General features: G+C 46.2%; 2 protein-coding genes across 4 annotated transcripts in view; one reads left to right on the forward strand and one right to left on the reverse strand.

Annotated features, from left to right (window-relative positions):
* The window catches only part of EEFSEC (eukaryotic elongation factor, selenocysteine-tRNA specific), a 249,492-nt gene extending 247,114 nt beyond the window's left edge, over positions 1–2,378 (reverse strand). For all 3 annotated transcript variants that reach the window (XM_059390445.1, XM_059390446.1, XM_059390444.1), the window contains exon 1: positions 2,023–2,378. In XM_059390445.1, the coding sequence (XP_059246428.1) occupies positions 2,023–2,338 (316 nt within the window). In that variant the 5' untranslated portion in view covers positions 2,339–2,378. The remainder of the gene's footprint in view (positions 1–2,022) is intronic.
* A 14,835-nt stretch (positions 2,379–17,213) lies between these two features.
* RUVBL1 (RuvB like AAA ATPase 1) overlaps positions 17,214–20,556 on the forward strand; it is a 44,001-nt gene continuing 40,658 nt past the window's right edge. The window contains exon 1 of the mRNA XM_059390447.1: positions 17,214–17,453. Within this exon, the coding sequence (XP_059246430.1) occupies positions 17,313–17,453 (141 nt within the window). The 5' untranslated portion in view covers positions 17,214–17,312. The remainder of the gene's footprint in view (positions 17,454–20,556) is intronic.

The raw sequence follows: 20,556 nt of genomic DNA on the forward strand, positions 1-20,556 counted from the left end.
AATCCCTAAAAGTGACTTCTTATTTTACTTTAACCTGGCTCTTCCATCTCCAACCCAGGCTGGCTCAGAGTATATGTCTGAAGATGTACCTGGACTCGACTAAACAGAATTGTTAAGAAAAGGGGAAAAGAGTAGAGAGGATCACATGACCCTTAACATTCATCTGATGACTGACACACAACTTGAATAGAAGACTTTAGACTGTGTGACCTTGAGCAGGTCTCTTCCTATGAGCCTCCACTTCCTCTACTATAAAATGGGGAAGTGACCTCAGACTGCCTGCAGCATCGAACAGCCGGGAGGTAACAAAGATTAAAGTACTTAGTACACTCATCACTACAGCTGGGACCCAGTATGCCCAGAGACCAATGAGGCCATCTGCCACCAAGCCAATAAAACCATCTGCCCAATATATATTCCCGTATGTGCTTGTAGGTGTAGAGAAGATTGGAAGGAAAGACAAGGCAGTGGAAAACAGGAAAGTAACCAAATACTTGGGTCAGCAGTGAAGAAGAGACTTCTTTTAGCTGTTTACCTTTTTGTACCAGATGCTTCTATTATTTTATCATTTTCCTCTAAAAACAGAGCATGTTTTAAAGCCCTGTCCACAGATTTAATTGCAGTAAAAACATACCCAGAAAAGTAATCCACAAAGGTATAATAGTGGCTTCCTCTGGAGAAAGAGGGGCCATTACAGGACTTTTACCTAATCTGAAAAGTTCTATTTCTTCACAAGCAGAACCTATCCATGTATTACCTTATAATTAAAAAATTGATTAAATGGAACATTTTTGAAGGGCATTTTGGCAGTACCTCTCATGACTGAAAATTCATGTGCTCTTTGCCCAAGCCAGATGGGTTCCAGCAGCATATCCTACAGCCAGATCAGCACCCCCACCAGTCTTGTTCTAGAAAATTCACTGAAGCATCATTAGCAAAAACTGAAAATGACGTTTAAGTGTCTATCATTAAGAGTTAGTTAAGAAAACGTTGGCACAGCTGTACGATGGGCTTTTATATGACCCTTAAAAATAATACAGCTTTTAGGGACGCCTGGGTGGCTCAGTTGGTTAAGCAGCTGCCTTCGGCTCAGGTCATGATCCCGGCATCCTTGGATCGAGTCCCACATCGGGCTCCTTGCTCGGTGGGGAACCTGCTTCTCCCTCTGCCTCTGCTGCCACTCTGCCTGCCTGTGCGTGCTCTCGCTCGCTCGCTCTCTCTCTCTGTGGCAAATAAATAAATAAAATCTTTTAAAATAATAATAATAATACAGCTTTGGGGGCGCCTGGGTGCCTCAGTCCGCTAAGACTTGATTTCTGCTCAGCTCATGATCTCAGGGTCCGGAGATGGAGCGCCACTAGGACTCTGTGCTGGGCGTGGAGCCTGCTTAGGTTTCTCTCTCCCTCTCTAAGAAATAATAATGATATAGCTTTTTGTGTGCAGATACGGAGCCCTTGGTGTTGACTAAGTGTAGACAGCGTTACCGTTTTGTGAAGAGAGAGAAGAGGGGGCTTACGAACAGCGGGTATGCTTGTCTTTACGTGGAGTTTTTCCGAAATGACACAAGGAACTGGGGCAGCGGCTGACGGTGGTTGACTAGAAATGGGAACCAGGAGACCAAAGAACGGATGAGTGCAGACTTCTTTTGTTCGCACTTTTCACATAGACCCTTTCGGCAGTCTTTTGGGGGTTTCTGACTTGTTCGTGTACTACAAACTCCTCTTGAAAACAAAAACCAAAAACCATAAACCCAACACTTTAGGGAAGCACCTTCCTGCGCGGTTGTGCTGGGTGGGAAGCGCTTCCACGTCAGCCGGTCGCGAGTTCGGGTCCCAGAACCCCCGATCGCTTGCCGGCGGGGCCTCGGGCGAGCCCCGTCCACCTCTCGCGCCCTGGGCGGGGCCCTGCCGGGAGGTGAGACGGTCCCCGTTCCCCGGCAGCGGCTCGGGCGAGCTCGAACACGGGGCCCGGCCGCTCCGCCCAGCGTCCCCGAGCCCGGCTCCCGCCCCGGCCCGCGCTCACCGCCAATGATGGTCCGGATGAGGGAGGCGTGCCCGGGGCAATCGACCAGCGTGACCTGAAGCTGCGGCTCGCCGGGCTCGGGCTCGGCTCCGGACGCCGCGGCGGACGCGGGCAGCGCCGCCCGCAGGCGCGCGGGCAGCGGTACCGAGAAGCACGAGAAGCCCAGGTCGAGCGTGATGCCGCGCTCGCGACTCTGCGGCTGCTTGTCGAAGGCGGCGGTGGAAGCCGTGGTGCTCAGCGCCCGCGCCAGCGCCGTCTTGCCGCTGTCGATGTGGCCCAGCACGCCCACGTTCACGTTCACCCGCCGACCTGCCATGCCGCCGCCGCCGCCGCCGCCCGCGGGCCCTCCCCTCCCGCGGCCGCCGCTGCGGTCCGGCTGATTAAGCCGCCCCCCCGCAACCCGCGCGCCGGGCAGGCCCGTTCCGGCCCCGAAGCTTCCGCCCTCTCGCCGCCCGCGGGCGCTGCCTGGTACCGCGCAGCAGGAGGGGGCTCCAGGGGCAGAACTTGGCCGAGGTCGCCGGCCGTGGGGCTGTTGTCTCACCTGGCTCCTGCCACCTGATGCCTCAAGGAAATTGAGAACGGGGCGGGGGGCAGGGGGCGGGGTGGGGGGGATCCGTCCGTCCATCCATTCAATCGACAGGCTGTTATTACGTGCCTACTTATTCAGGGCACTGGGATACAGACGGTGCTCTCTCCGCGTTACACTGTATTGGGGCGGGGCGGAGGTCAGACAGTAAACCGGTGAACTAACGTCTGAACCAGACCATTTCAGAGAGGAAGAAGACTTCCAGGCAAAATTAAAGCAGAGTTTCAAAGGACTAGCGCGCCAAGAGAAGGGAGGACAGCTAATTTACAATGAATGGCCTGGGAAGGCCTGTCTCCAGTAGCTGACGGAGCTGAGGCTGGAATGTGGAGCAGGAGCCAGTCGGGGGATTCTGCAAAAGACTGTTGGAAGGTGGCAGAAAAAGATGTCATCTCTGACCCTAGAGTTCTGGCCCTGCAAGTCTGCAGCCTGGCCTCGGGAGGGGCTGCAGAGCCCCTCATAGTATGTAAAATGCTATGCTATGTGCTCCTACTGGAGAGGGTACAGGACTCTCACACAATTATTGAAGTGTCTGGAGCCACTAAAAAGGTTTGTCAGCCACAGCCGACAGTCAGGGGTCACCAACAGGGGTCTTCACTGGCTAGGCTGATGACTCAAGAAGAGAGATTGGCAGGGCTTAAGATGCCCTTGAGTATGGAGGCTGGAGATCAGAACAGTATCCTGCCTTGAGGAAGCCACGGCTCAGTTCCAGCCAACTGATACAGGGTAGGAATGGCAAGAACGCTAGCCCAACATGGCCCATCTTCCCATTTTTCAAGAGAAGAGAGTGTTTCTATATGAAATTTCTATATGCAATCTTTTACATGTCAGCCACTAATTTAGCTTTTCATTTAAACACTAAGGTAGCCAAGCACAAAATCCATTCAGTTCTGCCTGGCGGCCAGTTTGCCCTCTATGATGAGCAGGGTATAGTCATACTCAGCAGTAACTGCTCCCTGATGCCTCCTGGGGTACAGGCCCTATAATAGCAACAGAGTCCCTGAGAGAAGCAGACACGGTTTGTTCAATCCCCCATGCATCCCAGAGAAGAGGAAGACATGTGTTAGGATAGCTAACACCATGCAATGCCGCTCTAGGAGACACACACACAACACAGGTGAAGATTTAGGGCAGGGGTTTAGAGAAGGGCCACTTCTGTTTGTCAGGCACATGGCACTCACCTGTGGAAAAGTTACTGCTAGGTGCTTGCACACAAAATAGCAGTACAGAAAGAGAAGACACTGTATGGTAAGCTTACTCTGAAAATGTCTTTCCAAGTAAAGTACGGTTTTAGTCTGAAACTATGGTCTTCTAAAATGTCACAGGCAAAAGCTCTGGAGAGGCAGTCATGGGCTGTGATATTGTGATTTATAGTAGGAAATATTTATTTGGTCTTACTCCTGCTCCTGACACAGAACTCCAAAAACCCTTGGAATTTCCCGTGATGACAGTGAGAAAGACGTCTTTTGTTATGTTCCTGAGGTGACTTTTGGAAAGCACCTAAGATTGGGGGCTGGCCACCAGGGGAGCCCACTGAGTGATTAGAGTTGGAACTCTCTCAGTCCTACTCCCTAACCTTTGGAGAAGGTAGAAGAGAGGAACTGGAGAGTCAATCAATCAATCGTCAGTGGCCAATGACTTATTCAATCATGCCTGGGTCATGAAGCCTCCCTAAAAACCCAAAAGGACAGCGTTCAGCAGAGAGCTTGGATGCTCAAGGAAAGTAAGTAGCTCGAATAAGGCATGGAAGCTCCATGTCCCTTCCCACATACCTTGACCTATGCATCTCTTCCTCCTGGCTGTTCCCGGATTAAATCCTCTTGTACTGAACTTGCAATCCATTAAGTTGTTTCTCTGAGTTCTGTTAGCTGCTGTAGCAAATTAACTGAAGCTGAGGAGAGGGTCATTGGAACATCCCATCTATAGCTAGCTGGTCCTCAGAAGCACAGGTGACAACCTGAGTTTCCTGTTGGGTTCTGAAGGGGTGGAGGCAGTCTCATAGGGCTGAACCCTTAACATGTGGAACTGATCTCCAGGTAAATAGTGACAGAATTGAGTTGAGTTGTAGGACACTATAGGGGAGGAAAAACTTTTCCCTTCCTCCTTCCTAGGCTCTGTGGCTGGCCTAATCATTGAATTGACATAAGAGGGAGTCACAGGCTAACTAAGCAAATTTAGTGTTGTACATATGAGAACTCATAAAAATATAAGACTCAAAGAAGTAACCAAAGCAGGCAGCTTTTTTTACCTTTTAGATAAAGAAATAGTAAAACTGTGAAGAATTGACAAGAGAAATAAGTTGGGGCTTGGGGTAGCAAAGTAGTGAAGGAGTAAGCAAGGTTTATATATACAGCATTCTGGACCCTCAGTTCCCTATCTCTGGTGATAAGGATGTCTTCTGCCCAGGTACCCTTCACATGGGAAATTTATTTCTTGCTTTCAGGGAGATAAAAGAGGATCATGATGTCCTTGTTGCACTGTTTCTTAAGGAACTTTAATTCAAAATAATCCAAAAGTCAAACCGGCATAATTGGGGGCAGCCTGCCCTGAACCCCAACAACACAAGTAAAAGGAAGACAACTGGCCCAAAATGGAGTCACTTATGTAAAGCCCTATGTCAATTTGCTGAGAGCTAATAACTTCATTACAATTTCAGCTCTCCCAGAAGTGGAATCTTAAACCAGTCAATGAGACATCACCTGATCAGCACTAGTTAGGTAATCAGCTTACTAGATCCTCATCATCTCTTAAAGGAAAGTGACTTTAGCAACCTTGTGATAACCAACCCACTTTTTCGCCTAGTATGACTTCCTTGTTCCTGCTCCCTTTTGCCTATATAAGTCTTTCATACAGCTCCTCGGTGCTTTTTTCTATCTTCTAGATAGGGTGCTGCCTTCTTCTAAACAATTTTTGCTCAAACTCTTATAAATTGCTAATATGTCTAAGTTTCTGTCTTTTAACAACACCCAGCTGGTGTCAGACAATTGCTTGGTGGTGTGGGAAAACCCACATACTGGAATTGGGGCCAGAAATGGAAAGGCATGGGCACTGGGTGGAGCAGTTGGTGAAGCATCTGACTCCTAATTTCAGCTCAGGTCACGATCTCAGGTTCATGAGATCCAGCCCCTCACTGGGCTCTATGGTCAGCGTGGAATCAGCTTCAGATTCTCTTTCCCACTCCCTCTGTCCCTCCTGCTCGTTCCCTGTCTCTCACTCTCTCAAATAAATAAATAAATAATTCTTTTTTTTAAAAAACACACAACAAAAATGTAGAGGCCAAGGCCAGGAGACTTTCCCAACAAAAGGATCTTAGCAATGCTGGGATTTGTGTTCGGTGCTCAGGACCCATTTCTTAAGAGAGATGCTCTGAAAGCATTTCAGTTCCCAAACTTTGTCTGTTGGGGCACCCAGGAATGTGTTCTTTGTGAATAGGCATGTTGTAGTATTTCTTTACTATACTGTTTACAGCAGTAAATTATTATCCACAATTGAAATATCCTTAAAAATAGATGTTATGGTGCTCACCTTGAAACACATATACTAAAAAAAAAAAAAAAAAAACAGATGTTATGGTAAGTTTGCAATTACATCAAAATAACAAATTACCAAGAAACAATAATTTGGAAGAAAGAGAGCGTATTGTGGTCCAGATGAAATAAAATTAGCCACAAGTTGATCACAGTTGAAGTTGGGTAATGGGTCAGAGTGGGGAGAGAATTCATTCTATTTTTCTGTCTAGTTTTTGTATACGTTTGAAATTTTCCATAGTAAAAATTTTATTTATTTTTAAAAGATTTTGTTTATTCATTTATTAGAGAGAGGAGGTGGGGAGAGAAGGAGCAGGGGGAGGGACAGAAGCAGTCTCCCTGCTGAACAAGGAACCCAACATGGGGCTCCATCCCAGGACTCCAGGATCATGACCTGAGCTGGAAACAGACACTTAATTGGCTGAGCCATCCAAGAGCCCCCATAGTAAATATTTTATTTTTTTAAAGATTTTTTAAATTTCTTTATTTAACAGAGAGAGATCACAAGTAGGCAGGGAGGCAGGCAGAGAGAGAGGGGGAAGCAGGCTCCCTCCTGAGCAGAGAGCCTGATGTGGGGCTCGATCCCAGGACCCTGAGATCATGACCTGAGCTGAAGGCAGAGGATTAACCCACTGAGCCACCCAGGAGCCCCATAGTACAAATGTTAAACAGGAAGAGAGAGAGATTATGGCATGTCCACAGAATGGAATATCATGCAGCCCTCAAAAAGAAGAAAAGCAGTATTTCTGTACCACTTGGGAACCATGTCTAAGACATATTGGTAACTGAAAAACAAGCAAGGTACACACCCATATGTATAATATGTTTACTCCTATGAGAAAGGCACGCCCTCTCTATCTTTGCTTAACCGTATAGAACAGCCCTGCAAGGCATACACATAGCATATCCCAGAAGATGGACCCGGGAAGTCCCTAGAGCTCAGTCCTCTTATTTCCTCTCTGTGCACTCACTCCCTGGTGATCCAAATCAGTTGAACCAGCCATGACTCTAAGAGCCATCAACTCTCAAATGTAGAGCTTATATATGCAACCTGAATGTCTAACAGATACCTCAAACTGAATGTAGGGAACGAACTGTCTCATCCTCTGCTTCTCCCCATCCCACCAGCAGCCCATCTCAATTTGTGAAGACTAACCTCCTCCCAGGTGCTCGGGCAGCAAACCCTGGCTCAACCCATGAGTTCTCGCTTCCTTTCATAGCCTATATCCAATTCATGAAAGCATCCTGCTGCTTTGATGCCAGAATCCAACCACCTGTTAGCACTTGGCTGAAGCTGTCTTCTCTTAACCTGGATTGCGGCAACGGGAAAATTCACTCTTTTTGGCAGATGGTTCTATGAACTTTGGCAAATGCCGGCTCATAACCACCCCTACAGTCAAGATACAAAAGAGTTCCACAACCCTCCGAGTAACCCCTTTGGGATCAAACCGTCCCATTCCTTTAAATCCTGGAAGCCACTGATCTATGTTCCTGTCCCTGTAAGACTTGCCTTTCCCAGAATAAAATATATATAGAACAAGGGAGTAGGTAGCCTCTGAGTCTAGCTTCTTCCACTTAGTATAATCATTTGACATTCATCCATGTTGCTGCATGTAACCACACTGTGAGTTCCTTCTCATTGCTGAGCAGTATTCCACTGAGTGGATGGACTACCATTTGCTTACCCGTTCATCCGCTAAAGGACAGGAAGACATTTTACCAGAAATGCACTGATATTTTTGACTTTTAAATTAGGTCAAAGTATTACCTATTTGATAAATAAGTAAATATTTTTAAAAAGATTTTGTTTATTTGACAGAGAGAGAGAGAGAGAGAGAGCAAGTGAGCACAAGCAGGCAGAGAAGCAGGCAGAGGGAAAGGAAGAATCAGGCTCCCTGCAGAGCAGGAAGCCCGATGCCGGGCTTGATCCCAAGACCCTGCAATCATGACCTGAGCCGAAGGCAGACACTTAATGACTGAGCCACCCAGACGCCCCAGTAAATATTTTTAAAATATAAAATAATGTCCTAAAGGAACCAGTGGAACTGAGATCCTTTTGTTTTTAGTCAGTGGAAGAGTCGTAAATGCTTTCGCGCTGTTGCCTGTGGATGGACTTCTCACCACCTGCCCCAGGCCCACCCCTCTTTGCTCTGGCCATCGTGAACCTCTGCGACCCTGCATATGGACAATGCTGATCCAGCTTGCCCTGCACTCGCTCACCAGCTATGCCCTTTGCCTGGCACACCTTCTGGAAGCTTCCTCCATATCTCCCTCACTAGTCACAGTTTTAGTAAATGACAGAAATCCTCCATGAAACTGCCTGAAGCAAAAGCGAAAAATGATAAAAGGAGATTCGCTGGCTATTCACTATTGCTAAAATCACAGGCTCCAGGGGCTGTCCACTCATGCTTGAATCCTACCCTGCCACCTGAAAGCTGTGTAGTCTTGGGCAAGTTACAGAACCTCTTGTGCCTCAGTTCTGTCATGTGTGACATAGGACATAAGAGTCCCTAACTCCCAGGGTTGCAAGGATTAGATGAAGTGGTATTTGTGTAGAACCTAGAACAACGCCTGACATAGAGTAATTGCTGTATTAGTGTTTGTTAAGTTCAATAAATCGACCAAACTAAAAGGTCTAGAGGAAGCACTCATCTTCACGCCAGCCTCATCCGGGGGCTCAGACAATGACACAAAGCCACCAGCTTTGTTATTCACCCCTCTGGGTTGCTTCCATTGCAGGCAGACTCTTTCCTCATGATGACAGGATAGCTGCCAGCACCTCCAAGCTTACATCCTCAGCAACCGCAAGTCCTCACATTGAGTCTCATTGTCCCAGATGAAGTTGTGTGTCCCTGCACCAAGCACAGACATAAAATGCTCTGCCTAGGCATGTGTCAGTCTTTAGCTCACTCCAAGGGCCGGGGCTGGGAGGAGTGGGGGTGTTGTTGCCAGCAAGATAAAATCACACTATGCCTCACTATTGCAAAGTTGTCTATCCTGACATCCATCCCACTGAATTGAGTTTGCTTTAGGCCAGTCTGGTGCTCTAAAGTCCCCCCACCCCCTGCGACCCCCAATCCTAGTCTGCTGAGGGTTCCTTACACACCTTTGACTGCCCAGGACCTGACACAGGCAAATGTTCCGTAAGTGTTTCTTGACTGGACTCACCCCCCCCAAAACATCTAGCCCACAAATACAAGCCCCTCTGCAGCAGACTGCTGGGTCTCATACAGTTCCACAGGCTGGGCACGGTCCCTGGGAAGTGATTGGCAGGAAACGGCCTGCAGAATTGTGATTATTTGGGATTTGTTCTTAATGTTAATGCGATGCTGGTTCCTTTCTGTTTCTTTAATGCCATTTTGTACTAAGGTAGTTCAAAGTTCTTTACAAGCAGCTAGTAATTAATTCAACTTCATTAAGGCCAATTAATCCAGGATTAATTATAAATTTGCCCAGAGGAAGTTATTATACTTTGCTCTTTGATTTAGGTTTTGGCTTCTAAAGATTCTTTTAGGAGTGAAATGGAAATTTCCCTTTTCTCTGAGGGTAACTACCTTGCCAGCAATTCTGTTAACCATGTACCTTCCTCAATATGCCCCATATTAACCTCAGATGAGACTGTCACTTGGGCCATCAGCTGCTGCATGCCATTCCCAGTACTAAACAGATCTGTTGATGCTACTAGCCACAGGGTGAGGAAGAGGGTGTCCTGGCAAGAATTGGTCGCACATAGTTTCAGATCAGAGCCCTAGCTCATGCTGGCTGTGTGACCATTTCTTCCATCCATGCAGGGACATGATAATGTTTTACAAGATCATTATAGTCTATACTGGCCAGAATCTACTCCCTCCTTTTCTGAAAGTCTCCTTGGTTCTCCTTGGAGGCATCACACCACCTCTTCTCCAGGTCACTGTGGAGACTGCCTCCCCTCTACTTTCAGAGTGAACCTGAGACCCAGGTCCGGCGGTAGCAACTGGTTGGGTAGGGAGCATGCGATCCAATTAGCACAACTGGAGGAAAGCCTGGAATTGTTTCCCAGGGCAAGCAATACAAAAGTGTGTCCCCTGACACCGGACTACAACCTGTAGAAATCAGTCTGGGCTGTGGTGAGCTCCCAGGAGGGGAGGCTGGCTGGGGTAGTATAATGGACCTCCAAAGATGTCCCTGTCCCAGTCTTTTACCCCATAGTAAAAGGGACTTTGCGGGTGTGACTCAGTGAAGGATCTTGAGAAGGAAAGGTTATCCTGGATTATCCTGTGGGCCTGCTCAAATCACAAGGGTCCTTTTCAGAGGGAGGCAGGAGGGTCAGAATCAGAGAGATGGTATCATGAAATGCTCCACTGGCCATAACTGTCTTTGAAGATGGAAGATGGACGCGAGCCCAGGAATGTGGGCAGCCTCCAGAGGCTGGAAAAGGCAGGGCAGTGGATTTGCCCCTAGATCCTCCAGAAAGGAAAGAAGCCCTGCCAACACCTTGATTTTAGCCCACTAAGACCCATTTTGGATACTGACCTCCAGACCTCTAAGAGAATAAATGTTGTTTTAAGCCACTGAGTGTGTGCTAATTTGTTGTCCCAGCAACAGGAAATGAATGCAAGCATTTAATTGGAAGTCTGAGTCTATTTTCATCTTTATTACACAAATGAGAATCTCCTAATTCCCTCCCAACTGATCAGAGGCTTTCACCAGGCTTGCTCCACATCTTAGACCTAAGGATCACTAAGACTTACACCATAAACAAACTCAGTGCCTGTCTTCTGCTCAGACCTGCTACTTTCATCCAGGCTACCCTGACCTCTGACCGCAATGTGCGTCTGACACCAGTAGGACAGAGCCCTTGAAGCCCTCAGAAGCTGCAGGCTCTGGCTGTTTTCCTAGGCTGACACTGGGACTCGGTAGATGCCACTAGCTTCCCCCATTGCAGTGGGACATGCCTGCCGAAATGGAAAAACCTGTTCCCCAGAATAGTTACAGTAGGACACAGAGGACTAGCCCTTGCTAACCTGACCCTGTCTCCAGCCTGACTTCCGCCTCTACCCCCTACAGCAGTTTCTGAGGGTTCCCTGGGGTACTGTTTCTGCTGAAAAAAGCATGGCAAAAATGACCCACTAAGTCCAGGAAACACACAGAGAAGGAAGATATAAAAGGGGAGACAAAAGTCCATCCCTTTGTATTCCAAGGCTCTGATACTACTTTCTGTGCCCTTCCCGACACTAGAGCCCCATGTAAAAGATATCGTTTAATTTTCTTAGTAATCCTATATGTGAGTGTTGTTACTGCTGTTTCACGGCACAGGGAAGTGGACCTAGAGAGATAACTTGCTCAGAAAACATCAGGATTTGAAGCCAGAGTAGGAGGCCTCCATGCTGCCAGGAATGCAGGACCCTTCTGTTCCCGGCCAGCTGATCCTTGTTCTGTTAGTTTCCTTCAGCCCCAGGGATGTGCACCATCTTCATAATCTGGGTCCCATCCAGGTACCACCTACCTCTTAACATGTTCCCTTAGAGTAATCTGCTTTTCAGCTTAAATCAAAGGATTTGCCTATACATCAGAAAACTATCACTTGCAATAAGTAGGCAGAACCACAAAACCCTTGGTTGCAGAGTCCTTAGGGAGATGAGCAAGTGGTAGAAAAGGGTTAAAGTTACACTCTTCCCCCTAAGACTTGTTGAAAGAGAATTAGAAAGGAAATAATGTTCCTACTATAAAAATCAATATTATTTAATTTTAGGTCTTTGTACCACCTCTAAGTTACAAGCAAAATTATCTCTGTCTGCTCTGTCCCCAGAAATCAGCCCAGACTGAAATAACAAGCATGCCAATTAGGCTGGCAATGACCAGAAAGGGGCATCATTCCGAACGCTGAATGCCGGTGAGGATGTAGGAATGCAAGATCAGTGAACAAGCCGATTAGTTTTTAAAAGTGATTCTTTCACCTGGGTATTTGATTTATTTGATGCTGATTGGCTGGGATCTTGGTACCATGGCTCTGAAGTGTACTCCGCACATTGGGAATTATCCTGTTTATAATAAGCATAATAGTCTCCTTGGTGTGCCATATTCTCTCCAAAGCTTTAAATGCAAGTTCCCAGCCACTGCCAGTAAGGAACAAAGAGAACAACTGACCTAAAGAATGTAAACCTGACATTGTGACCTGTGAATACCATACAAGATTCAGCAAAACACAGGATTCTAGAGCAGTATCTGGGAGTAGCACTAATGCTTTACATTTTGATTACATCTTTTGGGTGGACTGAAAATCTGATCAAAAAGGGGAAAACTGGGCGCCTGGGTGGCTCAGTGGTTTAAGCCACTGCCTTCAGCTCAGGTCATGATCTCAGGGTCCTGGGATTGGGTCCCGAGTCGGGCTCTCTGCTCAGCAGGGAGCCTGCTTCCCTCTCTCTCTCTCTGCCTGCCTCTCCAACTACTTGTGATTTCTCTCTGTCAAATAAATAAATAAAATCTTAAAAAAAAAGGGGGGGGGGCTGTTAAAAACGAGACCACAAGCTCCCAGTGGACTCACTTATGCCAACCCCCACATCACCAAACCAAGACTTAATTACTGTTGGTCCTCCAAGGAATAGAATCTTTTTTTAAAATTTCATTTTATTTATTTGACAGAGAACTAGAGATCTTTAGAGAGAACACAAAGGGAGAGAGCACAGAGGGAGAGGGAGAAGCAGACTCCCCACTGAGCAGGGAGCCCAACATGGGGCTCTATTCCAGGACCCCAAGGTAATGACCTGAGCTGAAGGTAGATGCTTAGCTGGCTGAGCCACGCAGGTTCCCTAAAAATAGAATCTTAAACCAATGATCGGGAATCGTCTGATCGGTGCTAGATAATCCCCTAATAGCATGTAACCTTGCAATAACCAACCCATTTTTTGGGAGTTTTTTTTTTTTTTAAGATTTTTATTTTATTTATTTGACAGAGAGAGATCACAAGCAGGCAGAGAGGCAGGCAGAGAGAGAGAGAGAGAGAGGGAAGCAGGCTCCCTGCTGAGCAGAGAGCCCGAGGCGGGACTCGATCCCAGGACCCTGAGATCATGACCTGGGCCGAGGGCATGGGTTTACCCCATGGCCCCCCCCGGGCCCCCTTTTTTTTTTTTTTTTTTTTTTTTTTTTTTAACTGGGACTTCCTTATTCCTTCTCCCTTCTGCCTAAAAATTCTTTCACTTTGTGCAGCTCCTCAGAGATCCTTTCGGCTAACTGGGTTCTACCTGATTCATGAATTGTTGAATCCAGCCAATAACATCTTTAAAATGTGCTCAGTCGAATTGTGTTTTTAATACTGCAAAGGATATCAAACGATACAGATCAATAGCCAGATGAAGAGAGACACATAGGGCAAGGTATGGGGAAAGCTCCCACCATCTAAGAACATTATCTTCCCCAAATCTCCATGTGTTCATCAAGCTCTCTGAACCCTGTCCTTTTGGGTTTCTATGGAGGCTTATGTACGCATGATTGATGAAATCATTGGCCATTGGCAACTGATCCAACCTCTAACCCCTCTCATCTCCCTGGAGGCCAGGGGGTAGGATTGAAAGTGCTGACCCTTTAATCCCTTGGTTGGTTCTCCTGGTAACCAGCTCCCATCGTAAGGTGTAGTCCAAAAGTCACCTTATTAACATAATAGACATTTGAGCTTTCATAACTTAGGAAACACCAAGGGCTTTAGGAGCTTGATGCCAGAAACAGTGCAAAGACCTGTTAAAGAACAAAATTCATTTGAAGATTAATTGCCTTCATTTAATGATTCATGAATTGAGCAACATCCCATCTTAGCACAAAGAAGGGAGTTCCAGGGAGTTGTACAAAATGAAAGGCTTTTATAGGAAGAAGGGGGCAGAAAAAGAAAGTTTCTAGGAAGGAGAGGATTGCTTCCTGTGGGGGAAGACAGGGGTCTATAACGCAGATTATCTCAGTAGTGTTAACCAGATAATCCCAGACTAACTGGTTAAAATCATATTTCTGGAAGGGGTTGAAACTGCAATTAGGTTAAGTGTTAGTCTTGGTTTGCTGCCATGGGGCTTAACAAGTGGCTCTATTTTGGATCTCTTGTTTCTTTTTTGCCAGACCAAATATGTATTTCTTATTATAAATCACAGTATCACAGCTTCTGTGAACAGTGCTGCTATGAACATTAGTATACAGCTATCTGCTCAGTTCCTGTTTTCAGTTCTTTGGAATATATACCTAGGAGTAGAATTGCTGGGTTGTACGGTAAATTTGTGTTTAACTTTTTGAGGAGCAATGAATTGTTTTCCACAGCAGCTGTGCTATTATGCACTCCTGTCAGCAATCCCCAAGTGTTCCAACATCTGCATATCCTTGCCAATACTTGTTATTTTGTTTCTTTCCTTTCCTTCCCTTCTTTCCACCTTCCTTCTCCTCCTCCCCTCCCCCTTCTTGTTCTTGTTCTTCTCCTTCTCCTCCTCCCCCACAACCTCTCCCTCCCTCCTCCTCCAACTTCTTCTTCTTCATGATAGACACCCTAATGGGGTGAAGAAGTATCTCAGTGATTTGTACTCCCCTGATGACCAATGACATGGATCATCTTTTCATGTACTTATTGGACATCTGTGTATCTTCTTGAGAGACATGTCTATCAAGTCCTTTGCTTGCTTTTTTAAAAGAAAGATTTTATTTATTTATTTGACAGACAAAGATCACAAGTAGGCAGAGAGGCAGGCAGAGAGAGGAGGAAGCAGGCTCTCTGAGGAGCAGAGAGCCCGATGCGGGCCTCGATCCCAGGACCCTGGGATCATGACCTGAGCCGAAGGCAGAGGCTTTAACCCACTGAGCCACCCAGGTGTCCTTTTGCTCATTTTTTAAAGGGTTGTTCATTTTTTGTGTGTGTTGACTTTAGGAGCCCTTTCTATTTCCTAGATATTAAACACTCATCAGATACGTGTTCTTGTTCTTCTTCTTCTTTGAAGATTAATGCGATTAATAACTAATGTGATTAATATAAAGAGATATATAAAGAGAGAATATAAAGAATATAAGAGAGTATAATATAATATATAAATAAAGAATATAATAATATAAAGAATATAATAATGTGATTAATAGGGCACCTGGGTGGCTCAGTGGGTTAAGCCACTGCCTTCGGCTCAGGTCATGATCTCAGGGTCCTGGGATCAAGTCCCACATCAGGCTCTCTGCTCAGTGGGGAGCCTTCTTCCCTTCTTCTCTCTCTGCCTGCCTCTCTGCCTACTTGTGATCTATCTCTGTCAAATAAATAAATAAAAATCTTAAAAAAAATAATGTGATTAATAACTATTTTCTCCTATTTTGTGGGTTATTTTTTCACTTCTGTTGAGAGATAAAGTCCTTGCTTGATGCACAAAAGTTTCAAATTTTGATTAAGTCAAACTTCTCTATTTTTTTGTTAGTTTCTTTAGTTTCGTTAGTTGCCATATTTAATAAATTGGTGCCAAATTTGGGGCACTTGGGTGGTGCAGGCAGTTGAGCATCCAACTCCTGGCTTCAGCTCAGATCATGATCTCAGGGTCATGAAATTGAGCCCCACATCCAGCTATGGGGCCAGTATGGAATTTGCTTAGAGTTTCCCTCTCCCTCTGCCCTTCCCCCTGTTCTCACTCTCTCTCTAATAAATAAATAAATCTAATTAAAAAAAAAAGAGAAACCATTGTCAAATACAAGGTTATGAAAATTTGCCACTATGTTTTCTTCTGAGAGTTTTTTTTTTTTTAAGATTTTATTTATTTACTTGACAGAGAGAGATCACAAGTAGGCAGAGAGGCAGGCAGAGAGAGAGGAGGAAGCAGGACCCCTGCCGAACAGAGAGCCCGACGCGGGACTCGATCCCAGGACCCTGAGATCATGACCCAAGCCGAAGGCAGTGGCTCAACCCACTGAGCCACCCAGGGACCCTGAGAGTTTTTTTTTTTATAAGATTATATTTACTCATTTGAGAGAGAGCGCACCAGTGGTTGGTGGGGGGGCGCTACAGAGGGAGAGGGAGAAACAGGCTTCCCGCTGAGCAGAGAGCCCAACTCCAGGCTCGATCCCAACACCCTGGGACCATGACACAAGCCAAAGGCAGATACTTAACTGACTGTGCTGCCAGGTGTGCCTCTTCTAAGAGTTTTATAGGTTAAGTTCCTTAGAGCAGATTTGGGCTCTATTTTGAGTTAATTTTTTGTATATTTTGTAAGATAAGGGACCAGCTTCTTTGTTTTGCACATGGATATCCAGTTTTCCCAGCACAGTTTGTGGAAGAGACTGTCCTTTCCCATTGACCCACTGAATGGTCTTTGTACCCTTGATCACACATGTGAGAGTTCATTACTGAGTTCTTTATTCTGCCTTCAGGAGGCAGCAGTGAAGGCAGGGGTAGGCTTGACCTGGGCTTCTGCGTTCAAAGGTCAAGTGTAAAAGAAGCCAAACCAAAGAAGAAGCAGAAGAGGGTTGAGAAACACATAGCTGAGATGGTCAAGCTTGGAGTGGAGAAAAGTGGAGTCAAGAACTAGAGATGAAAGAGCAAGGAGTTGGACTACCTCACAAGGAGGTAGAGTTTTGGACACATGATATTCACTGTCAACATTATTTAAATAAAGGGAGAGGACGGAGACCAGGAGAAGCTGAAGAAGACAGTTCCAGGGAGGATCCCGGGCAGAGCCAGGGTGGGAGGGGTTGGTTGACAGCGGGGCCTCCCGACGGAGGCAAAGGCATAGGAGTCAGAAAACTGTTAAGGAAGCAAAAGTCAAAACTTAAGCTCTAAACTTGTTTTCTTCATCTCCAAATCGGAGGTAATAACTTGAGCTGAAGGGTATGACGTTCAAATGCGATGACAGGATGGCAGGATTAGGGACCCGACTCCAGGACCCCACTTCACTGCCGCACTATCAAAGCCCGAATAAGATCCCTTCTCTTCTCACCTTAGGACCAGAGTAGGAAGTGCTGGCTGCGGGGGAAGCCAACCCCGAGACACAGCCGGAAGTGGGTGGGCGGAGCCCTACCGGCAGCCTCGATGGGCACAGCCAAGAGCCAATGGAGAGCGGAGGCGTTCCCGCTCTCGCCAATGGATAGCCGAGTAAGGCGGGCCTTGACAAACCGCCCTAGTAACAGCCGCATGGTAACCCAGGTGCGGGGCGTGTGGTGCTTGCTCGCGGTATTCCACGCTGGTTTTGGCTCCCGGCGTCTGCAAGATGAAGATTGAGGAGGTGAAGAGCACCACGAAGACGCAGCGCATCGCCTCCCACAGCCACGTAAAGGGGCTGGGGCTGGACGAGAGCGGCCTGGCCAAGCAAGCGGCCTCGGGGCTCGTGGGCCAGGAGAACGCGCGAGAGGTGTGGCGGGCCCGGGAGTTGAGAGGCCGCTGAAGTGGGGGCTCAGGGCGGGGCGCGCGCTTGGATGTCCCGCCGACCTTTCCTGAGGGCGGTGAGAATGGATTATGGGGCGGAGGACGGCGAGGGAGGTCCGCGCTGGGATCGGGAGAGGGGGAGTCCCAGGAGTACCGGTGATGACCCCGCGCGGGCGGTTCACCTTCTTGACAGCATCGCTGTTGAGTCCCCTCCTCTGCGCCTTGCTCTCCTCGTGACGCAGCGATAAGCTGGGAAGAAGTTAGTTAAGGTCCTTGCTCTCTTGGAGCTTACATTTTAGTGTGGTTTGAGACGACAAACGTTTAGCCGGTAAATAAAATAATTATTACATTTTGGTGGAAGTCAGTTCCCGCAGGACCTTGTCGGACAATGTAAGGAATTTGGATTTCTTTTGCAGCGGGAAGCCATGGGGATTTTAAAGTAGGGAAGTGATCAACCTTAGAAATCTCACTTTGGTTCACAGGGCTTGGGGGCAGAAGGAGGGAAATGAGAATTAGGGAGAGGAGCAGTCTGCTTCAACCATGCTGCAGCGTCCTTTTGGACCGTTCCAATCAAATCCACTTGTCTTAAGTGGCCATGATGCCAAGTCATTTTGCCTACATTATAACCATGAAACCATTCAAACTCTTTGTATTATTTTATTGCAGATGAAAAAATTGAGGGTTCCCACTTGAGGTCACTGCACCTACCCATTTGCCACTCAGTTTAGTAATGATGGCGCTGGGATTTGTATCCACAGGTATTGCTGGCTCTCAAATCAGTGCTCTCCCTATGATATTACAGCCACATTTTAGCCTTCTGTGCTCTAAGGTGAGATCCATGCCCCTTGGCCTTGCCGCGGTTTAGTAGCTACAGACATCTGCACTTAACACCAGCTTAAGACTATAGCCATTTGGCTAGAAGAAAGGGTCAAAGAAAAGCCTCTGGTTTCTATTTTGAGCATCATCTTTAAAAAAATGGAAACATTGACTGGGTCAGGGGGACTTTGAAACTTCTCTTTGCCAGCTTCTGCTTACTGAGGACATGTTACTGAAAATAGTTAACACTGGCTGAATGTTTGCTATATACCAGGCAGCTTTATTTCCGTTGTTCAGTTTTCACCTCCACCCTGATAACTGTGGCCTACTTGACTCTGCCTCCTTTCAGATGTTAAGAAAGAAAAAGACTTGTATAGTGAATACCAATGGGCGTAAATACTACAATGAACATTTTACTCTGTAGGTTTATCCTCCATCTGTTCATTTATCCATCAATCTACTTTTGGATTTCAAAGTAAGTTGCAGACAGTGGTACACTTTACCCTTAAGCCCTTAATGTGTGCCACTATTACAAACTGTTTTCAGAGGAGGAGATTTGATTCACACAGGTTGGGTAGGTAGATCATTCAGGTCATTCAGAGGGTAGTGGTAGAGACAGAATTTAAAACCAAGCCTGTCTGATTCCAAAATCTATGCTCTTTTTCTTTCTTTCTCTCTCTCTCTCTCTCTTTTTTTTTTTTTTTTAAGATTTTACTTATTTATTAGCGAAATCATGAGTAGGGGAGCAGAGCAGAGGGCAAGGGAGAAGCAGACACCCTGCTAAGTAGGGAGCCTGATGCAGGACTCCATCCCAGGACCCCAGGATCATGACCTGAGCAGAGAGCAGATGCTTAACTGACTGAGCCACCCAGGCCCCCTCTAGTATCCGTGCTCTTAACGTCTGAGATGACGCTTTACGCCTCCTTATGAATATGAGCTTCCTGACAAGAGAGTTGATGAAGTATTATTATATACACCAAATCTTACTCATTATCAGGGCTCAGTATTTATTTATTTATTGAATTAATAGGCATCCCGCTGCAGCTTCTGGGTCCTGGCATGACTCTTTTAATATCAGCAGTCTCCCTGGTTTTTAATATCTTCTCATCTGAAAAATGAAGAGAGTTAGACTAGTTAAAGGCCTTTCCAGTTCTTTTTAAATTTTAGAATTCACTGAACATATCTCACTGGAAAGAATTTGGTGCTTAAACTGAGAGAGAGTAAATGGAAGAGGTCCTAGTGTTTCAGTAAGAGCACACATCCATGCTTTGGAAACTTTCTTCCCCAAGAATGCTGAGGATTATAATATCACAGTGCTCTAGGGAAAGACCATAGTGGGTAGCCTATTTCTTCTTAGAAATGCAGCAGCTGAAAAATAGCTTGTGGCCTTTCTTCAGGGCACTGTGCTTTTCCAACTGAGCCCAAAATGGAATACAGCCCGTCCACATGTATTCTTTAAACCCACATTTTTGGAACGGCTGTGGAAGTGTGGGACCAAGGTACTTCTCCTCCAGAGAGAAGAGCTCTGGCGTGCCCTAAGTCATATATTAGGTTATTAAGTCAATGTAAGAAACCTTGTAGTCCTGGGATATGTGTTTAGTAAGTGTGACTCCCAGCCTTCTTTGTATAAAGTTAAATATTCTAAAATATATAAAAATCAGTAACCCATTTGTGGAATTTGCACTTATACACACATGTATTTATATATCTATATGTATATGTATGTACATGCTGTAAATGGCTTAATAGTATCCAGAATTAGTATGAACTTAAGGTTTAACAACAAATCATCATGTAATTTACTTAAAAAAAAATTTTTTTAAAGGTTTTATTTATTTGACAGAAAGAGAGAAAGAACACAAGCAGGAGAGTGGGAAAGGGAGAAGCAGCTTCCTGCTGAGCAGGGAATCCAGTGCTGAGCTCCATCCCAGGACCTAAAGGCAGACAGGAGCTAAAGGCAGACACTTAACGACTGAGCCACCCAGGTGCCCCAAGTAATTTACTCTTGAGGATTTGAAAGACAGTTGATTAATCTTAGGGTGCTCTCAGTTTAACCTCAGTGCAGCATTTGCTTTGCAACATTCTGGGAATTAACTGATGGCCAACTAGTACTGTATGCTGTGATTCTTAACACTTAATGGGTTAATTTAGGACTCTGGTGAAAGCTGTGAGTCTCCTCCCTGGAACATATGTACACAGTTTTGTTTTCAGTTTTATTCCCAATCTCGGGATGTGTGTGGGCCCCTGGAGTCCTATCCTTGGCTCCCAGGCTA

This window comes from Mustela nigripes, chromosome 2 (genome assembly GCF_022355385.1).
Source record: "Mustela nigripes isolate SB6536 chromosome 2, MUSNIG.SB6536, whole genome shotgun sequence".
NCBI classification, from domain to species: Eukaryota; Metazoa; Chordata; class Mammalia; order Carnivora; family Mustelidae; genus Mustela; species Mustela nigripes.